Below are 22,964 nucleotides of genomic sequence, written 5' to 3' on the forward strand. Positions count from 1 at the left end.
AGATTAACAAGATAAAAAATTAAAAAAATAAGGAAGGTAACTAACTCTTTTGTAAAGCATAACTTCAAAACAACTGTATATTTAATGTGTGCACGTATTTTTTACCAACATTCTGAAAGACATTCGACGATTTGTAGAGGACATAGATAGCAGCAAAAGGTGGGTGTATACACTATCGTTGTATTTTATAGAAAGTTTCCTTGTTATTTAGAATATAGTTCTTTATTTCAGTTTTAAAATTTCTTAATTTGTCAATTTTTTTTAATGTAAAATTTTGGACCGAAAAATAGAAACGTTCTCTGGGTTATAGCTTTTCTAAATGTATGTATTGCTAATTCTTCATTACTAGTTTGTCTGGTTGGTTGGACAAATCTGCTTCGAAGTGAGTATTCAGTTGTGTGAACTCGAATTATACTTGAATTATAATTGATGAACATACAAAAGACTGATTGATAACATTTTTGTTTCTTCATATAGTGATTTTGTGGAATACTGTTTCTTTTTTCTGAATATGATTTTTATGATGGAATTTTGTATGACATGTATAGGACGTAAGTTGTTAACGAAGGCTCCTCCCCATATTATAAAACTGTATCTTAGAATGGATTCTACTAAGGAAGTATAAATAAAGCATTAGTAGGTTTTGGCGTGAGAGGATATCTCTTAAAGTGTAAAATCTGTGCAGTAATGCTCTCAGTCGTTTATTTAAATTCGAGATGTGGTCGGTCCAGCGAATGTGCTGATCCAGAGTCACTCCTAGGTATTTTATTGATGATACTCGATCTATTTCTGGGCAGGTACATGTATTTGTGTCCGCGCAAGTTGTTTTGTGAAGGTTTATAGAATAATCTGTAGTGGGTTGTGTATTAACCGTAGGTGTAAAAGGTATGAATTTAGTTTTAGAGACGTTTAGGGTGAGTAGGTTGTGGTCCAGCCAAATTTGCAAATTTCTTAGATCTGCTTCTGCGGTTGATTTTATTCCTTCCCATCTTGTGCCTGTGAATATCAGAACTGTGTCATCGGCGTAGCATATTATGTTGAACGACAAGTCTCGTATTTGAACTATATTATTCATATAAACAAAAAAAAAGAGGCCCCAGAATAGTCCCTTGTGGTACACCCATTTTGACAGTCAATTCTGAGTTCAGTATTATAGAGACCTATTTATACCATTCACCTATTTCGTATTTTTAACTTTCCCCTCAGTTTGGCAAATAAGCCAATTGGATTCAGTGATTTCAGCTTTAAGAGAGGTATATGTTTTATTTTGTTGTTAATCACTTGGCGCCCTTTCATGCATTTTCTTGTCTAATAATAATAATAAGACCCACACTCGGCTCCACTGAGATATTAGTCGGTACATACACCTAAACTGTTCAATCGCTTACTAAGAAAAGCCAAAAATCACGTAACAGTTGAAGATTATCTTATTTTATTGATTTTCATCAGTTCAGGTCAGTGCATTTAAAGTTCTAAAATTATTTTTCTTTGCATTGATTTAGTGCCCTTTCTGAATATCGATAATTCGGCCAAGTTTTTGTTCCTTTCCGACACTACAAGCCCTGCCCATCAGCCCCGTCTATGTTCGGCTGCCGTTTCAGTTCATATTCAGACGTCATGCCATCAGTCGAGTGCGGTGTCATAAGGAATTTGGGTGCTCCAAGTTGGAATGTGAGGTATTCAAACCCGCTCACACTATAAAAAATCAACTCTCGAAACCGTTAAACAAATAACAATAAACTCCTAATGGATTTTACGACAATCAAGCAGTATTCATCGAAGTGTTCCAATTCCTAATAGCCATATCCATCATATTCCTGAAATGGGGTTGCTTTAACGTCTCCACCAGCATAATAGACCGACGCCGACGCGCCGAATCGACGCCACAGACGACAATCGATAGTCCGGGGGTGAAAACAAATATGGCCGACTCGGAGTTCGAAGAATTCAGACACAGTTTCGATAAATTACCTTCACACGCGAAAACTGCTGCACCCTTTTATTCGTAAGTATGAAACATACACTAGTAGCTAAAAGTCACCACCGTCCAGGCTCTCCATAAGACTCAAAAATGGCATCGCTTTCTTTCCAGCTTAGTACACGATGTTCTTGTTGACGAAGACTCCCCAACTTCTTCCAAGAGCGACCTAGAAACAGACTGTGATATTATCGGGGATGGCCTGGACCAGAGCGGGCCCCCTTCGCTGGGCGGAAAGAAATCAGACCCCCCATCCCTTAGCACCCCTTTACCGTGGGCTGGCGAGAGGAGGCGGAGGAAACTGCCAGAAATACCCAAGAATAAAAAATGTATGTACCTTCATGTATTTATTCGGTTTGGCATTTATGGCCCAGGTCGGGGGGGTTGATTGATTTTTGCGGTGGAGTGCAAGGTGAAGCGATTACTTTTCTCATTAATCTGTTTTCACGAAGGTTGCTTCATATTAGATTAGAGATGAGATGATTTAAATTGCATCGAGGTAGAAATATCCCTGAATAATTTAAATCAGAATGTTCAGTGCACTCGGTGAGGTGGTTTGGTTCAGACAAGTGAGTCTTTCTAAAACACTAAACCTTTAAAATTTGTATATTTTGTCATAGAAAACAAGACTCAATTTTTGTTTTAATAACGTCAATGCATGAGTCATTAGTTGACAAATTATAGGACAATTTCAGTTTCACCAGTTTTACCTAAGTGAATAAAGTTTCTTAGACTTGTCAATTAGTAGAATGAACAACAAATGTTATTTTTCAAATTTATCACAAACCTTTCCATACGGATATTACTATTCATTGCAATTCTACCCATCCGTATTAACACAAAATAAGATCTTATAATAGCATGATAGCAATAGATAATTTCAATAAAAAACAATGGCTTCAAAGCTGAATTAATAGACAAATTACTTTCTAAAAAAATCGACGCAAAATCAATTCGGGACGTTTTTCCAAAATTACTGAGTCTTAACATATTTTGGACAAACAACAGAAAAAGTGGCTTCATTTTTGAACAAACAAGATATAAAAATTGCGTATAGAATAGGTAATACGTAGGGGAAAGAGAGTCAAAAATAATGAAGACAAATCATTCAAGTTTGAGAAATCAGGAGTATATAAATTAAATTGTGGAACTTGTCCTTGTTCAGGAACCGCATCCAGGAACATCATATGAGCTATGTAGATAAGAAAACAAGTTCAACATATTCAAATCATCTTTAAGAAGAGAGCCATATCTTGAACGGAGATTTCGAAATTTTGCACAAAGAAAATAGGTTTAAAGCTAAATCATTTGGAAACAATGGAAATCATTAAATTCAAAAATTAAAACATTTTACTGAATGACCAACTGGATTTAGATAGATCACCGTTACTGATTTGTTTTCTTAGAAACCGATGTTATCGTAGTCTTTATAGACATATTATTATTGATGTAGAAGTAATGTATGATCTAGGTGATTATAATTGAGTATGTACCTGAGGTATATAAAAGTTGAGTAGATGTAGAAATAATGTATAATCTGAGTAATTATGATTGAGCTACTATAATAGCGGAACATAAAGCCTGTGAAGATTAAATCGTTAGGTGTAGTTTGTGAAATTGCTATGGATCTTTATCAATTAACGGTCAATTATTGAGAAGCGAGCACATTCTATATTGTTTGAATAGTTTACAAAGTTGAAATTATTATGTGATGAGGAATACGGAGTTTTTTCATTAGACCTAAAGAAAGCATTATGCATTCTAAAAAGGCATGATATTCAAGGTTTATGGAACAGAACAGTTTAGGCTTTCTACTTGAGAATGTGGGGATCTTCCACTCTTTGGAAGATTCCTACATTTTTTTGTATAAAGATGGAGAAGTAGAAAGTCAAAACCTTTCTTTCCCAAAAATTAATCTTTCAATTTGAATCCGAGGTTTAGTTTTCATTTGTTTTCAAAGTTATTCATCAAATAGAAAACAATATATCGATATAGGCAACGTAATTAGTTGAAAAAATAATAATACGTTTGGAACTACAAGGATCAACACTGAGACCTGCTCTGTTCCTTATATATTTCTATTCTTTGGTTACAGTGAATTTATTTGGTGAAATCACGAATGTTTGCTGATGACATCACTTCAATTTATGATGAAAATGGTGTACAAGAAATCAAAATTAGTATTTAAGAATATCTTAATCAAACATCGTTATATCTTCAATGTCATGGAATGTTCAAAGATCTTATTTCAATTTTTTGAAATTTGTTATCATTTCTCGTAAATTTCTCATTTATGATCCTATTGTTTGTATATTAGACACTTTACTCATTGGATCATATTGATATCTTTTTGAGTAAAGTAGAAAATTTACAATTTCTATACTTGCATGAAGTTCTCCATTTCAATTTTTCAGATCGTAAGGGGTGGAAATATCTTAAGAAAATCTATAGAATCATTTAGCTTATTTTTCTCTCATTTATAAAACAATTTCCTGTCCGGATCACAAAAATGGGCTTCTTCACAAATTACAGTGCCCCCCTGCTAACTTTTAATGGGGTAAGATGTTGAAGTCGGACAAAACTAGTATGAAAAGGAATAATTTTCAGTACTTTTTGACAAAAAATCCAGTGTTGTGATATCGCAAAGAGGGTTCTATATTTTTTTTTGATAGAAAGGGAGGTCTTGAGAACTTCCGCTCGAATAGTATTCTCTATAAAACGACCTTCATTACTATAGTGGTTCCTCAAAGTTCATAACCACTGCAACTGTCTCAAGGCTAGTTTCGATTTATACCACGGGTGAATGATTTTTTATCAGGAAAAGAGTTGCCTCTCTGCTAATCCTCTTGATTTCACTATGATTTCTCCTCAAGTCCACTAGATGTAACTGAAAATTTTCTTTCAGCTACTGTAGTGACCATGTATAATCCACAACAACCCTTCTCCAGGGAGATATCTTTGGCTGACGAGCTGGGGAGTACCAGCAGTGGACCAAGCTCAATTTTAGTATTGAAATGCGGATATCTTTGGGACGACTCTCCTGAATCCGATAGGTAAGTGCTGATTTGTTGGTAAAAATAATACTCCATTATTGCGTATACCCAAACTTATACAGTACGATGCAAATGTATGGAATAAATTCGATATTTACAAAATGAGCGTCTGTCGGAAGAAACCCAAAAACAGGTCAACTTTAATTTTTGACGGCCCATCTCATGATATTCATATGAAAGACGTTTCGTCACCGGTGTTGGCGTGATGACGTAATCGACAATTTTTTTAAATGCAAACAGGGGTCATGTGGCACCTCATTCAAAAGGTCTACTAATCATCTATTCAACGGTATAACCATGCCAATATTCATTTATAGAAGATGAACCAAAACATGTTATTTATTGAAGTACAATAAAATTATAATAAATGTTCAAATTGATGACCTTCAGCTATGATGCAATGTGAAAGCCGGGCACTGAATTCATTTCTAACGTTTCCGAGAACTTCGGGGGTTATTTGTGCAATCTCCGCTCTGATGCGTTCCTTCAACTCTTCTAAATCATTTGGTCGATTTTGGTAAACTTTACTCTTCAAGTATCCCCATAAAAAAAGTCTAACGGGGTCAAATCCGGAGACCTTGGTGGCCATTCGATCGGCCCTCTTCTTCCTATCCACTTTCCTCGGAAAACAGTATCCAGGTAGGTTCGTACATCAACGGCGTAGTGTGGGGGCGCCTCATCCTGCTGGAACCACAAATCATTTCTATTTGGAAATAGCTGATTCAATTGTGGCATCAGATAATCTTGAAGAAAGTGTAGATACCGAGCACCAGTTACGCTTTCCTCAAAAAAGTATGGTCCTATTATCTGGTTGTTCAAAATTCCGGCCCAAACATTCACTTTTTGTGGATATTGTGTGCTATGCTCCTCCATCCAATGTGGATTTTCTCTTGCCCAGTATCGATAAGTCTGACGGTTTACGTGACCGTTGAGCTTAAAAGTAGCTTCATCTGAAAATATTATATTTTGTATGAAACTCCGATCTCTGTGCGAGCGCTCCATCATGATTTCGCAAAATTCGACTCTTCTGTCAAAGTCATCTTCTAACAGTTCTTGGACCAGCTGAACTTTATACGGATGCCACTTTTCTTTTTTCAACACTCTAACAACAGTCGATTGGTATAAATTATTATCCAGTGCGACTTGCCTCGTGCTGGTATGGGGGTTTTCTTGGAACGCAAGTACCACATCAAGTTTTTGGACTTCTGAAATTGATTTTCTACCACTTTTAGGGAGATCTTTAACATGGCCCGTTTCTCGAAACTTTTTCTCAATTTTACTTATTGTTGATTGAGAAACGGGTTCTCAGTTGGGGTATTTCGCATTGAATAAATCACGAACTTCTGCCTGAGTGCTTACTTTATCTCCACAGCCAATCATAATTAAAATTTCGATTCTTTGGGTTTCTGTTACTTTCATTGCCAGATTATAAGTGATTTAAATATTTTTCTAGAAATAATGTCAACCGCTTCAATGATACTTCACTTCAATGACATTGACTAATCTCAAGTAGAGTGTAGGACTTTTATCACCATTTCTTTTTTCTAATCAACAAAAACAATAGAAGACAGTACGATACTTTATTCTCAGTGGCGGTGCATAGCATTATTTGGTTCAACGAATTACTATTATTTGTAATTCCAGTCTTCTGAATACATAATTTCGGTTGACCCTGTATTAATACATATTGAAACCATTATACCGTTGACTAGACGACTAGTAGACCTTTTGAATGGGGTGCCACATGACCCCTGTTTGCATTTAAAAAAATTGTCGATTACGTCATCACGCCAACACTGGTAACGAAACGTCTTTCATATGAATATCATGAGATGGGCCGTCAAAAATTAAAGTTGACCTGTTTTTGGATTTCTTCCGGAAGACGCTCCTTTTGTGAATATCGAATTTATTCCATACATTTGCATCGTACTGTATATTGTATCGCTGTACTTCTGTGTGTATGTTAATTTGAAGAGGATACCAGTTTCAATGTAATTGAGAGGAGGCATATATTAGAGAAGTATTTTCATTTAAATTACACCTTCTTTTTAGACGGGATACTTTTCAAATGGGAATATCTTTCTTGAAATTTGCAACGACTTCTCCAATAGCGATTCAATGATTCTCCATAACAATTTCTTCCACTTTCTCAATATTTTCATTTGTTGTTGATGTGCCAGCGTCATCATTCACATCTTCCCGAACTTTTATGAAAAGCTTTTACCACTTGTAAAAATTTCTTTGACTTGAAATACAATACAATCACTGAATTCCAGTTTTTCAAAAAATGTTATGCGTTACAGTAAACTAACAAAATTTCAAATCTTCTTCTACCTTTGTCATACTTGGGATTACAATTTTTTTTAGAAAACTATTCAAACAATTTGATGCCAAAATATATGGGATGGCCGCATTCATTTTTTCTCGTTCTCGGCACTGCTTCACACGGTCAAATGATGTTTTATTGGTATCGTTCGATTGCTTTTGACATGTCCTTTCTAACACAATCGATAGCTCCTGAAGAGAGCTGACGATTAAAACTTGAACGAACGGCATAGCTTCTCCGAGTTGAAAAATATACCAAATAGAAATTTCAAAACACCGCAAAATGGCGGTGTCTCCACTTGGCGTAAGGAATGTTTGAACCTTCAACTATCTAGTGATGTAATTAAAATTTGGATGAATATGATAGATATGCAGCGATGTACATACTTTTAATTTGAGGTTAAGAGGGTTACTTTCCCCTCCACCTCATCGAACCACTTTATATCGACGATCCTTCAGTTATATAAAATGTCTGTAAAAATATTTGAAAATCTACCTCTAAGTGCATTACATGTTATGGTTGAATGCATTAATAAATCATTCAGTTATGGTATATTTCCCACATGTCTGAAAATGGCCAGGGTTAGTCCATGGTTATTTCATTACATTACAAGAGCGGAGATCTGGAAGACCCCTCAAATTTCAGGCCAATTTCTTTATTATCGACCCTTTCAAAAATTATTGAAAGATTGGTGAAAAAAATACTAATGTCCTTCTCATCCATAAACAGTGTGCTATCTACCCTTCAGTTCGGCTTTCAGAGTTCGAAAATTACCACAGATGCCATTTTCTCCTTTCTAGAGAATGCATACTCTTGCATGGCAAGGCTCTTGCAGCAGTGTTTTGTGATTTCTCGAAAGCTTTCGATTGCGTTGATCATAAGACACTGCTGAGGAAGCTCTGCCATTATGGGATAAGAGAAACAAATTTGACCTGGTTTGGTTCATATTTGACAGGACTTCGACAGGTGGTGAAAACATCAAGTGGACAGTCTGATCTTAGTGACATAAAACATGGAGTACCTCAGGGGTCTGTTTTAGGACCAATGTTGTTTTTAATATACTTAAATGATCTAATAACCTTTTACATCGCAGGACAATTTACTGTGTTTGCCGACGATACCACGGAGTACGATACCACGGACGATACCATGGAGTAATAAAGAAATTGATCAGCTATCAAATATGATAAAAATAGATATTCAAAAAATGCAAGCCTGGTGTAACGCGAAATCCTTGTGCTTCAACCTAAACAAAACTAGTTACTTTTAAATATACTAGACGATTTATATTTGGATAACCACTACATAAGAAACAAACAGCACATTAAATTCCCAGGCATTCACATAGACAATGAGTTACATTTTAAAGAACATGTATTCCATTTGAGTAAAAAAGTATCTAGTGGATGTTATGGCTATTAGAGTGATATCAAATGAACTAGGGTACACTACAGCTAGAATGGCTTACTTTGCATTGATCGAATCTCATATTCGCTATGGAATAGCTTTCTGGGCCATTGTGATTTACAGTTACAGAATACAATACTTGTGCTACAGAAGAGGTCTTTGAGATACCATACAAAGTCTAAGCCGAGAGATCACTGCAAGCCTTTATTCATCAGCCACAAAATATTAAGCGTCACCTGCTTCAAAAAAAACTGTTTTAAAATCTGTTTTTCCGTTAATCTGCTGTCGCCCCCATACGAACGACAACTCTCAGAAGTTGAGAAATTTATGCGAGCTAAGGACTAACGAGGTCTTACCTTTCAACGTGTAATTCCTAACACTGTTCATACATAATGGAAACGGTATGCTCATTTCATAAAAATAAAACTAGCCTGTACACTCCCGGAACAAATTGTCACAACACCAGACAAGAACCATATGCTTTACTTACCTATTCCAAAAGTCACCTTGACTCAGCATTCTCTGATTTATGAAAGTATTGAAGTATATAATCCCCTTCTCACCATTTTGAAAAATAGCACAGATATCATAAAATTCTGAAGTACAGTTAAAGATCTTTCAATCAAAAAAGGGTATTTTTCGTTCCATGAATTCTACCATGATAAGCTGTAAGTTCTAATTGAGTTTTCAATGTTCACCTAAACTCATCTGTCTTTTTAATGTTTTATTCGTGAAATTGCGATGTTTGCATTTTTATATTTCATATCATGTATTGTATTTTGTATTTTTTTATATTTTATGACATGCATTCAGTTTTTTTTTACAAAACTTTGTCAATAAGATACTAATCTTCTGACAATAAAGCATATATTCATTGATTGATATACCATATATAGTTTGTATAATAATATTCCACAAAAATATAACGTTAGTAAAGTTTCCTTATTTAAATGCTGTTATACTTCTGATTTTATACTTAATGGAAAATGTTCAATATGAACATTTAACATGTTTTCTCTCCCTCATCCCTCTCTACTTCCTCTATTTTTCTGTTTTTTATTTTGTTTAGTTTTCTTTTCTTCAAGGCTAGAACTAAGATCAACAGTACCCTTCCGGTACATGTTGTTTCTAGCCTCATATGTAGTTTTTTTTCAGTTTTATAAATGAAATAATTATTGTATTTATATGTAATAAGAACTACGAATAAATATTATTATTATGATCATATTATTATTATCAATATGTAGCTACAAGACCAAACTGTATCCCCTGATTTTGTTATCATTCGCTTTTTTGAATTGAATTCCTCTATGGAAGCAATTTCAAAGACGTATTCACGTCAAAATTGAACTCATTCAAAAACTTTTGCAGAAACTTGTAATACTTTTTTTTCAGATTTCTAACTGATGCGGACAGCGGTCACAGTACGGCCCATTCGCCCACCGGGACGGATGGGCCCAAGTCAATGTCACCGGTGATGGGTGTCTCCCCATCCGTTGTGGGAGGGATGGTATATAACGATGTCGACATGCTGGAAGCTACTCATCGAGGATTGCACAAGTTTGTTCCCAGGCATGACGATGAAATAGAAGTGGAAATAGGAGATCCCATATATGTGCAGAAAGAGGCTGACGATCTTTGGTGTGAAGGTATAGATTATTTTAATACCTCGATACGTGTTTCGATCACCAAGTGATTTAAGAGGAAGATCAAACTGATCTTCCTCTTGAAGATGATCACCAAACCGTTATTTCAACATCTCGACACGTGTTTCGATCACCAAGTGGTTTAAGAGAAAGATCAAACTGATCTTCTTCTTATGATCACCAAACCGTTATTTTAATACCTCGATACGTGTTTCGATCACCAAGTGGTTCAAGAGGAAGATCAAACTGATCTTCCTCTTGAAAATGATCACCAAACCGTTATTTTAACTCCTCGACACGTGTTTCGATAACCAAGTGATTTAAAAGGAAGATCAAACTGATCTTCCTCTTAAAGATGATCACTTGGCGAACGAAACACGAGTCGAGGTGTTAAAATAACGGTTTGGTGTTGGAAAAAAACTCCAGTAATGTTAATTACTAATCCAAAGGTTCCAAAAAGTGCATCTCTAGTAATTTGCTAAGAAACCGAGATATTGTTCGAAAGTTCTGGGAAAGCCAGTTCTCAATTGCTGAAAGACAGACTATTACGAAAAAAAGCACATCGAGAGTTCAAACACATTTCGAAAATTTCTTATTTTTGAGATGTGTTGAAACTCATCAACTGCAATCTTTTTTTCTTGATGACAAACTAATATGAAATACAGGATATTTCTTTCATCAGATTAATTTTAAAGTAAAAAAAGTTCTTTCAGAATCTTGAGATCTTATTTGGATGAAAAAAAAATTAGAGACTCTAAAAGAAATCGTTGGGGAAATAGTGCAACTTTTGACCCATTTCATTAATTCAATATTTGCTAGTGATCTGAAAAAAATTGTTTTTCGTGTTTTCAGAAAAGGTGAAAAAATGAATATGGGACATATTTCCATAACAGTATCTATAGCTAAAATAGTCGAAAAAGCGTTGAAATTATTTTTTTTAATGAGTTTAAATTTATGTAATTCTAAAAGAGGTTGAAATAAGGGGAAACCCACTGTTTTTTTCGAAAGATTATCTGAGGAAGATGATCCTAGAGATTACAAGGAGAAACTATAAAAACAATTAAATATGGAACACCACAGGGCTCAATATTGGGACCATCACTGTTCTCACTCTACATCAGGGGTCGGCCAGTAGTTTTGAGTGGGGTCCGGATACTGTGGGAAAATGTTAACGAGGTCCAGAAAAAACAACTGATAATAATTAGGTGCTACCTATGTATTATTTTGGTTTCAAATAAAATTCTGAATTATAAAACAAAAGACCTGAAAGTAATGTGATGAACTACACCGACGGTCTTGAGCCAGTTTTTTATAGTTTGGTTCTCGATAGAAACAGCAAATTTAAGTGTGTTTTCTAGGTGGGCGTCCGTTAATTAGGAACAGCAAATTCAAGTGTGTCTTCCAGGTGGGCGTCCGTTAATCTCGAACGAATTCAGAAAATGCATTTTTGAGACAGATGTTCCACATACGTATGTTGAGCCAAACATAGTGGCCAAATGTACAGCTAGTTTCTTGCAATTTTCATGTTTGGCCCAAAATTCTTCAGTGAATACTGTATTATACATTTGCAAAGACACATCTTGCAAATCAATTATCTCTATTTGAAGTGATGGCTTTGGCAGATTCAACGACTTGGCAGCCACATCTGTCCTTTCTGCCGCAACTAATTTGCACAAACACACACACATAGGCTAGATAGGAAACTAACCAAGCCATATTAGTTATACTTGCTGTACAGTTTTATTGACATGATATGAGGTCCATTAGTCACCTTGGCTAACTTATGACTAGGAATTGAAATGTTATAGTTTTTCTCAGGGTGAAGCCCGAAAGAAGATATGTATCATCTCTGTTCTGAAACTTGGAGTAATTTGATTTAACGTAGATTACGCAATTAAGAATATACATGCAAGTAACAGTTAATATATTCAACTTTGCAAATAGTGGTTTACAGGAATCGGGTGGTTTTTTAAAACAAATTGTCCTAATAATCTTTTTCTGGAAAATTATTAAGTCACTGATTCTATTGCAGTTGCCAAAACAAATAATACAGTAATTGAGGGCAGAGTAAACATATGTATAATAGTAACTTTTAAGAATTTCAATAGACACAAAATTACGCAGATTCAATATAACGAAACAGTGTGTCGCTAATTTCTTCAGTATGAAATCAACATGATGATTCCAATTGAGTTGGGAATCAATAAAAACTCCTAAAAATTTTTTATAGTTTACCTGTTCAATACTTTCAATCTCAGACCTACCCAATACACTACAATCAGTTTCCTGAATTGTAAAGAGAATGGTGTTTGTTTTAAGATTATTTAGAATCAAGCCATTCTTAAAACAATAATTTTGCATGTTGAATACAGCATCATTTGCTCTTACCCACAATGTTTCACATTCCGAACCACTGACAGTAAAAGATGTGTCATCAGCAAATTGTATAGAGCACTGTGGATGATTAATTTTTGAAAGGTCATTAACAAATAAAACAAATAGTGTAGGTCCCAAAACACTACCTTGGGGCACACCTGTAACAACGTTTCGAGATTCAGAGAGTCAGGTTGGAGCCAGGCTCCAACCTGTCCGAAATCAAGATGGCTGTCACTGCACCATCTGTAGACAAAGCTAGGAAATATCTCCACAAACTCATACTCCGGGGTTGGAGTCGGAATAATAATTATATTCCAGACTGGTGCATATGACATGCTCCAGGTTCAGGTGAAAAACACCTTACCGCTTGTCTGCAGATGGCGCAGTGGACATCCCACTGAATCAACTGCAGATGAAGTTTATGAATAGTTGGAATTAGTTTTGTTTGTTCACTTCAGACGATCCACTCCGTCTGAAGTGACCTGTCCGGTACTGATGATGGGGCAAGTACTACGAAACCGGTCTATCGGTTGGTCGTACCTACCACCAAATGAAATTAATTTCTGCTTTTCATAGTGGGAAGTAACTTGCGACGAATCGAAGACGTTGCACTGGTGCCAGATTGTTTCACTTCAGCTTTCTGCGCAGCATAAGCTTGGTTAGTTGTTTTTTTTGTCTAGCATCTGCTACAAAGTCGTAGGTTCACATGCGAGGCGAAGGTGAGGTGTTTTCACCTGAACATTAAGACGTACCTCTCACGTAACCTGAGAGGTAAGTCTTGACTTGATCCATATGGCCATTCGAATTTAATGATTTATACCTGGAAAAATATTCAAATATTTAACCCTTTAATGGCGTGAACAAAATGTAGATACCTACTCAAAATAAGTTTATCTGTTGAGATATGTGAAGAAAGACGTATGATTCTAATCCATCTTGAACTATTAATAAAACAATGATTTTGATTTTCTTTTTACTGATATAGTTGATACTGATTATTTTCATCACAGAAATGGTATTTTACAGGTGTTAATTTGCGAACGGGAAGATTAGGAATATTTCCCTCAGCTTATGCGGTAGACTGTGATTATAGTGATTGGGATTCATCTTGTGAACATGGGCGGAGAGAGCGCTATTTACTAGGTATGTTTTTTTAGTACAAAACAAAATTCATATCTCAATGGTTGGGAGTTATATGTACCAATACAGGCAGTATACGGCAGGCGACTTTATTTTTTTATCCCACATATCAATATGTTATCACAAGTAACATGTTGAAGACTGCGAGTATTGATTCCAAAATCCTTCATTAAGAATGCACAACTTTGCCATTTCTAGAACGAAATATACAGGGTCTTTCACGACGAGCGTTCGTTAGGAATATATGGAGAATGATTCAGAACAAAAACTTGAAATTTTGTGGTAGTGGGTTATACAAAATGGCCTTCTCAACTAAAATATTTTCAACTTCGGGTCTCTTTCCGTTATACCGGAAGTTGAGGGTAACTTCCTTATTTCAAATGGAACACCCCAAATTTTATTAAATTTTTGAATTCCTCAGCACATTTTAGGTTCACTTTGTATAACGACGTTTATACCTAAATCTGTTATTTTTCGATATATTGATTTTTTTCTGAAAAATTTGACAGTTACAGCACCACTCCAAAAAAATCATAACTCATAGACAGTAACAGTTGAAAATGTGAAATTTCACAGAATCACACCTCAAGCATCGAGTCATGAACAGGTCCATCGAATTTTCGAAAATAATTTACAGTGTGGTCGAAATTTCCACCTAAAACATAACATTGAAAAAACTGATGAAACACGATTTTTTCAAATGAAAACCATTCACTATTCTATTATTTTTGGATACTACTAAAAAAAAAAAGATATCAAATTCATGAAGAATGTCCTATACCTAAAATACATCCCTGGCAATAACAAACCAAGAAAGCTTTGAGAACAAATGCAGTTACAACAAGTATGTCAAAATTTAATGCGATATGATTGACGTGTATTTCGTAGTTTCCTATTTGTGTGCAAAATGTCTTGTTTGGGGTATTCTAATGAAGATTTCCTGAATTTAATAATCATTCATAGTGAATGCAATAATATAATGGACAGAACTTGTCGTGTTTTTGCAGAAAGATTTCCAAATCTACACAGACCCAATAAAATTATTCTGAGAAGACTTCTAAGAAACCGCCGTGATTTCGGATCTTTTTCGTCTGTCATCAACAAAAAAAAACACTCGTAAACAATGAGGACATCGAAATTGTAGTTTTGGCCTACTTTACAGCCTATCCAGGAAATTCGTTAAAAGACGCAGAAAAGTCACTTAGAATTTCATGTTCGTCAATAAACCGGATTTTAATCAAACATAAGTGGCGTCCCTTTAAATATCACCAGGTTCAAAATCTGAAACTTCACGACTTACCTGCACGAATGGAATTCTGCTAATGGTTTCTTATTAAGATACAGGAGGACCCTGAGTTCATGAAAAACATGATATGGACAGATGAAGCCAAATTTGCCAAGAATGGTATATACAACCGCCATAATAGTCATTTTTGGGCAGCAGAAAATCCAAAGCGCATCTTCCAGGATTCATGGAGTTTTAATGTTTTTTGCGCTATAAAGGAAGACCGAATTTTATGTTCATATCTTTATGAAGATAATTTTAATAGCGATAGATATTCGCATATAATTAGAAATATGGTTGGTGAATCCATAAGGCATGTTTCTGAACAATACCGTTTTAAGTTATGATATCAGATAGATGGAGCCCCTGCACATAGTATCGATACCGTTGCTGGGTTGTTGAATGAGATGTTCGAAGATCAGTGGCTTTGCTACAATGGGCCATTTAAATTTCCTCCTCGCTCTCCAGACCTGACGCCACTAAACTTCTTCATCTGTGGATATCTCAAAGAAAATGTTTATGCGGATCCTGTGAGTGATAAAGAAAACCTGAAACGAAGGGTTGTGAGAGCTTTCAATAATTTGATTCCTGACTCCATACAGAAAGCTACAAATAGTGTTGAAATGAACCACAATATTATTTGAATTTGAAAAATTAAGTTAAATTCTAAAATCAAAGTAAAATCTAACCTTAAAAAATATAAACAAAATAAAATTACTGTACTCGATATCAATAAACAAAGATATAATTCATCTCTCTGATAGTATTTTATTTCAATCCATCCATTTTTATGTTGAGTTACCTTTCACCAACGAGAGAGTTGATATTAGTTCATTTGTTTTCAAAGCTCTCTTGATTTGGTATTGCTTCGAATGATTTACATTTCAAATATTTCCCAAAATCGGATATATCTTGCCAGGGGTGTATTTTCGGTATAGGACATTCCTCATGAATTTGATATATTTTCGAAAATTCGATGGACCTGTGATTTGATGCTTGAGGTATGATTCTGTGATATTTCACATTTTCAACTGTTACTGTCTATGAGTTGAGATTTTTTCGGAATGGTGCTGTAACTGTCAAATTTTTCAGAAAAAAATTAATATCTCGAAAACTAACAAATTTGGGTGTAGATATTGTTATACAAAGTGGGCCTAAAATGTGCTAAGAAATTCAAAAATGTAATAAAATACAGGGTGTTCCATTTGAAATGAGGAAGTTGCTCTCAACTTCCGGTATAACGAAAAGAGACCGGGATATGAAAATATTTTGGTTGAGAAGGCCATTTTGTGAAACCCACCACCACAAAATTCCAAGTTTTTAATTTGAATCGTTCTCCATATATTTCTAACGAACGCTCGTCGTGAAAGACCCTATAGTTGGCCGCTTTTTAAAATTTTGGCGAAGGGGTAGGGTTAAAAATTCCATTTGAACGTTGCCTGTTGATTTGTATTCCTGGAACTATAAATCCGTTCAAACGACTGTCATTAGGTTGTTGCCACATATAAGTAGGTCCAAATCGAGTTACTGAATTGAATATTGTCATTTAATTGAAAAAACTTACTCGATATAACTTGGAGAGCCATAGTTAGAGAAAGAATACATGTCAAATCATTTATAGCACAATTTGTTCTAAACTTAGAAATTCCTTCACCAACATTTGCCATATCTAGAACGATTTAAAGAGTGTCAATATCTGCTGTGAACTGAACCATCCAATGCATTGTATGTTAAAACTGTATCATGCAAAATTAATGCATATACTTTAGTGTTGTCTGGAAACTTGGTCTTTCTGGTCTCAAACTCAATCTTTATATCAATAGTTGATGATTTTGTTGCATTCGGTTGATGGGAACAATCGATTATGAATAGTGGATTCTCTCTCAATTGTCCAATGTCCATCAGAGGTTCACTCATATATGTATCATTATAACTTCGTTAGAAACTCTCAAAAGCATAATAAGCAAGATCATGAATATCGATATGGATAAACTTCAGAATTCAAGTATACTCGAATACTATTGATATCGGCAGTTGTGAGTTTTGTTATATCCTGTATTCTATCTTCAGATGTGGTAGTACTTTGGAATGCGATGATGACAAAACGAGGAGTTTCCAGAGCGTTACTTGTTTTGATGGCCAATATGTCTGAAGAAGTCCCACGTAATGACGGAAGTTGACTGTTTTTCTAATTTTGGCGAAGGAGCCAGGTTGACAATTTTTCTATTCCTGGAATTATGAATCTGTACAAATGACTGCTGGCAGGTTAACCTTTTTTTTTTACCAAATTCAAATATTTTACATAGTTACATACCTAATCGGGAAATAGAAAGCGAAGAGGATATTATTTCCTAATCCCTTAACAGAAATAAAATATTTTTTCATAATTCGGAAAATATGTGTCACTATCTCTACCGAATTAGTGGAAAATTAATTATGTCGAAATATCCTGTTCTAGGATACATGGGGTCTGTGGAAACGTTGGCTCATAAGGGCACATCCGTTGTATGCCAGGCTGTGAGACGAGTTATTGGAAACACAGGAAATGAACCGGAACTGCAACCCTGCACCCTCGAAGTTTCTGATCAGGGTCTTCGAATGGTCGACAGAAGGAAACGAAATGTAAGAAAGTTATCGAAATGGGGAATGTTCCTCAACTTGGGTTATTACAGCAAATGCAAGTTTGAACAAAATAAAGTTGAGTTTAATTCATGAGTTTTTCAAATTCACTTCGAAAAGTATTCAAATTGATGTTTCAAAGGTTGGGTTTTAATTTTAAAAGGGATTTATTTCTAATTCACATATTGGCAACAGCGCTTATATCAAGTTGAAATAATGTATACGTACCTAGATATTCTACTTCAAAAAAGGAAAATTATCTTTACAAATCAACAATTAAGGCAAAATATAAATTATAGTTCAATACCACCTCCACAAGCCACATAAACAACAGTTGTTTTGTTATTTATTTATATAGAGGAAGATAGGTTAGGTGTACAAAATGTCGTAAGTCACAGAATGTCTCGGAACTCGGAACATAAGTAAACAGAACAGCACGCCTCTGAAATATGTCATCTTTGTTTGTCTCATACAGGTAATAGATTCATTGTCCTTTATTAGCTGTAACCGATGTTGCCAAATGGTGAAATACAAACGAATCCCTTTAAATGTTGAATGCATTATTTCATTCCTCTTTTTTAAGTATTTGAATAATTTTTTAAAGAAAAAGGTTGAAATGATAAGTTTAAAATGCGTTGTTTTAGAGCTCTTTTATGAAAACCACTTGATTTTCGTCAGGAGGAACGTTCCCCATTTTGTGAGGTTAATTACCTCGTATCGTAGGACATTGTAACGGACTTTTACTAGTTTGGAAATATTCAAAACACGTTTTATGAAACCCAAAATTCAAGTTAATGGAAATTGAACAAAATTTAAATAGTTGAATAACGTATTTAAGAAAAACACTTCAATGTGAGATTTCTAATTGAAAGTTTATAAAACAGCGACACATGTTTTGCTATACGACATCATCTTCGAATGTCACAATACTAAAGAAATAATAATTCGAGTAAATACATCAAAAAGAATAAAGATAAAACTTCAGTTTCGGATATATCGGGAATATACAAGTTGACTTGTGGTTCTTATCCAGAATTTTATATCGAACAAACCGGAAGAACTTTTTCCAAAAGAATAAAAGAGCATAGAATAAGTTTTTAGAATGGGAAAACCAATTCAATATTTGCGAATCATTTTTTGACATAGGGGCATGAATTCAATAACGATTCATATTGCATTTGGAAGGGAAAGGTTCAAAATTCCACCTTTTAGAATGTTTAGAAATCGATAGATGTGAAAATTCTGGATTTTGGCTCAATGATCAAATATATCTGAATTGTTCCCCTTTATTGAATTTAGTTTGCAATAAGGAAATTGGTAATCAGGTCATGTCTTGAAAGTAGTTAAAATGATAGCTCAGGATAGTTCACTAGGATTTTCGAGATAGTTGAACCAAGAAATGGTAATAGAACGTACGTGATTTAGTAGAATATTTTAATTTTTGTTTAAAAACTTGGTCAAAATCTTTTTTTCTTTCTCATTGCATAAAGTTATTTGACGATATTTGCAAAGATGCCGCCATAGTGTCGCTATATTGAATCAAGACAAAGTAATTCTTACGGCACCGTTTTGAAAGGAAACGGGTCCCTTGTTGAAAAGAGGATGTTATACCTATTCAATAAAACGGTTTAAGAAGATATAAACATTTCATTCAAAATTCTCGACTTCGCTTCATGTCCGGTTAAACCCAAAAAGGTTTTTAATTGTTTTTTTCAATGAAAATATTGTCTCCAGTAAACCATATCTTTCTTTTTGATTGAAAATTGCACACCCCTTCTCCACCCAGTGTATTTCAATTATTTGCGAAAGCTAGGTTGCAATTATTTCACTCTCTTCTATTGCTTCTAATCTCGATGCTTGTTTTGATTGGCTCTATCTAATCCTTCATCTAATTCGATATTAACCATACAGCATCTGCCCGTTTAAAAACTGTCTCCATAGCCAAACTTTACAAAATAAGTGCACTCTTTTCCGGTCGCTCATAATCTATAAGTGCTTCATTTTTATCTAATGGATTTCTTCTCTTTTTCTGGCACCCTCGAAGAACTTTCAAGTGACTGTATTGACCCAGTAGTGCCCTTGTCAAAATCATGCCAGTATCCTATTGACGGCAATGATCACCTAAAGGTGATCAAGCATCTCTACTGTACATTTACCGTGATACAATAAGTCATCTTGTCCGTAGTCCAAAGGTCTAGTCTCTCACCGACCTTGTAGTTGTGATTATCAAAATGTTTTCTTCCTTAACAGTCACAGGCACTGAACTAGTTGCTGTCGATTTCAGATTCCTTTTTTAGCCACTTCGATCTAAGGTTTCATACTCCTTTTGACCCATCCATTCGCGGCTTCGTTTTCTCTACCTCATATGTTGGTAATCTATCGTCTGTTCTTGTTACGGTGTCGTTTCTCTTACTATAAGTGCTTTGATGAAGAAGCCTTAAGCGGCCTATAGGCGTGCAATATTATTGCGCAATTTGGGTTGCACAACATTTTGACGGCGACTCCTAGACCGTCATTATCATTGTACAATATTTTGATTTGTACAAAAGATTATACCGTATGAAGGCGATATTGAAGGTTGTGCAATATCTTGCACAAATGTGAGCACAGACAACAACCACATATTATTGTACCAACAACAGTCCCTACCGGAATTTCATAAAGTCAACATGTTAAGTTGTGAAGATTTGTGTTACTACTTCTGCTTTTGAGGAAGTATTATTTGCAATCTTACCCTGAGTTTAATGGTTGAGAGACATATCCTCAGCCATCTCCTAGTCATTTGACAAATCACCTTTATAGCCATAAGCGAAAAGAAATCGCGTATCTGTGGACCTATAAATACGTGAAACATTATTTCTGTCAAAAGACGAGATGTGGAAAGTCAATAATAAAAGTTTTTATTTTTTTTACTCACTGTTTACTGACACACTGCATACTGACACTGTATACTGAAGTTGTACAGGACTATTTTTTCACTCTTTGCAGCAAAACGAACCTTGCATAGATTATTTCTACTCGTTGAAGAACGTTTCCTTCTGTGCTTTCCACCCCCGAGATCATCGCTATCTAGGATTCATCACGAAACACCCCACTCTACAAAGGTTTGCTTGTCATATTTTTCGAGGTCAAGATTCCACTAGGCCGGTAGCAGAAGCAGTCGGGTAAGCGAGTTAGGTTAGGTTAGGTTAGGTTCTACTGAAACATGTGTGAAAGTGTTCACATAATATAGTCTGTATGTTTTGTTTACCGTTAAATTTTGTTTCAAAGTAATATTAAACAAATTGTATAGATACCTATGGGTGAGTCTGTGGAAAGAATTTAGACTGCCATACATTCCGAAACCTAGTTTACAGCTTCTTATATTAAATATGAAATTTAATGTTGGTAACAAACTTTTGTTAATACATGAGTTCATGAGTTTGGATTCTAATGTCGAACACGTTTTTATTTTTCAGTCGTGCCTTCCAGAGGTTCTATCAGAAGTTTATCGAGACTGCTTATCCTGTTGAAGATATTTACATTGAATAAATGTTTAGTGCAATACAGAAAAATTAATAACCATAATGTAAATACATTATAATGCTGTGTCATCAATAAACAGAAATAATAACTTTCATTTGTAACCCGTTTTTTCTTACACACGTTTCAATACCTCATCGAAAATAATTGGTAAGCAGTGACAGGTCGTGCATTGGAGAACAGGGGAGGCTAAAGTCATATAGACTATATACACACAGAAGAGCCCGCCGGAGGCGTGAAAATTTTTGTTGTTGCACGCTTTACTTAATACTGAAGTTAAGGCATAGGCATGAAAATGCGTAAAAAGTGTGAACCATTTAAATGACCGCAGCCCCATCATAGGTTTGCGCAATTAACTTTTGCCTAAAATCATAGGTGTCACACGTACGAATTAAAAATTTAAACAAATCGTCAGCTGTGTGCCCAGATGAAACATCATGAAAACCCATGAAACGTTCTACCACATTACCATCTTTGACATATCATATGACATATGACACTTTCAATCTCCTTGCTCATATATATTTTCCTTAATAATATATGCCACACTGTCTATAAGCTCATTTTGGATGGTTTTTGAGGTGCCCGAAAAAACGCTACCGTTCAAAAAAGTGTGAATCAAAATTGAGAATCATATTTGACCCATAACACGAGGTACATTTTTTAAATCGGAGTATCCCATTTTAGACCATGATCCAGAGAGTACAGGTAAGAAATTAAATAATTGGTAGAAATCAGAACCCAAAAAGTTCCGGTTTTACGAAGTTGATTTTCAGTGAAAAACAGGACGAATTTCGTTCGGCGGTCCATGTCGAGGATTTTTTCTTACAGCCTAATCCCTTGAGCCTGGAGAAGTTTGTTTGTCCTTGATATTCGTGAATTGATACTTTTGTCGATCCAATAGATGGCGTCTTTGTAAGGAAAGATATTATCACATTGACTCTATCACTAAATAATACACTACGTGATACTGGTGTATCGCTTTCCTGTGCATAGTTCCACCCATGCCTAGTATTCCAGGACAAATAAAAAATCACAGTGTTTGCTGAAAAATTTAATGAGAGTAGTAAACAACTATACTATTACAGGTCTATTAAACTATCGTATCTTAGATTTCAAAAATGAAATCATCTCTGTTGACCAAGAATGAACTTTTCGAAAACATTGAATCAAACTTCATCTTTAAACAAAAAATGTTGTAAACTTTTGAAGGAAGGGAGGAAGAAGGAAATGTATCAAAGTGAACTCTTCACAAAGATGTGAAGATCATGATTCATACATCTTTGAATAGAGTTCATTCAGAACGTAATTACTTCCTTCCTACCTTCATAAGTTTTCCACATTATATTTGTTGTTTAAAGATGAGAAATAGAAAGCCCAAAAACTAATATCTTCCGAACATACTTGCCTTTCGAATTATTAAATCAAACACTGCAGAAGTGAACTTGGAAGCAAATACTGAGAAGACGTGAAGTTGTGAATTTCAGGAAAGACAGACCTTAGTCTTTTTTACGAATCATGTTATGTATGCCTAGGACAGAAAAAATGTTACAACACAGTTTTGTTTTTGTGAAAATAAAACAGGTTATCTTTTAAATCGTGTTGCTGTAGC

General features: G+C 35.0%; 1 protein-coding gene across 1 annotated transcript; it reads left to right on the top strand.

Moving 5' to 3' along the window:
• The first annotated feature begins 1,591 nt into the window (after positions 1-1,591).
• On the top strand, positions 1,592-21,456 carry Aplip1 (JNK-interacting protein Aplip1). The gene is made up of 8 exons (XM_074176340.1): positions 1,592-2,005; positions 2,093-2,307; positions 4,884-5,031; positions 10,160-10,413; positions 13,813-13,929; positions 17,670-17,833; positions 20,819-20,994; positions 21,289-21,456. The coding sequence occupies exons 1-8, from the start codon at positions 1,923-1,925 to the stop codon at positions 21,359-21,361; spliced, it is 1,230 nt and encodes a 409-aa protein (XP_074032441.1). The 5' UTR covers positions 1,592-1,922; the 3' UTR covers positions 21,362-21,456.
• Positions 21,457-22,964: the final 1,508 nt, after the last annotated feature.

Source organism: Leptinotarsa decemlineata, unplaced genomic scaffold (genome assembly GCF_025532065.1).
Source record: "Leptinotarsa decemlineata unplaced genomic scaffold, Ldec_3_MD MMD2_tig00001719_RagTag_RagTag, whole genome shotgun sequence".
NCBI classification, from domain to species: Eukaryota; Metazoa; Arthropoda; class Insecta; order Coleoptera; family Chrysomelidae; genus Leptinotarsa; species Leptinotarsa decemlineata.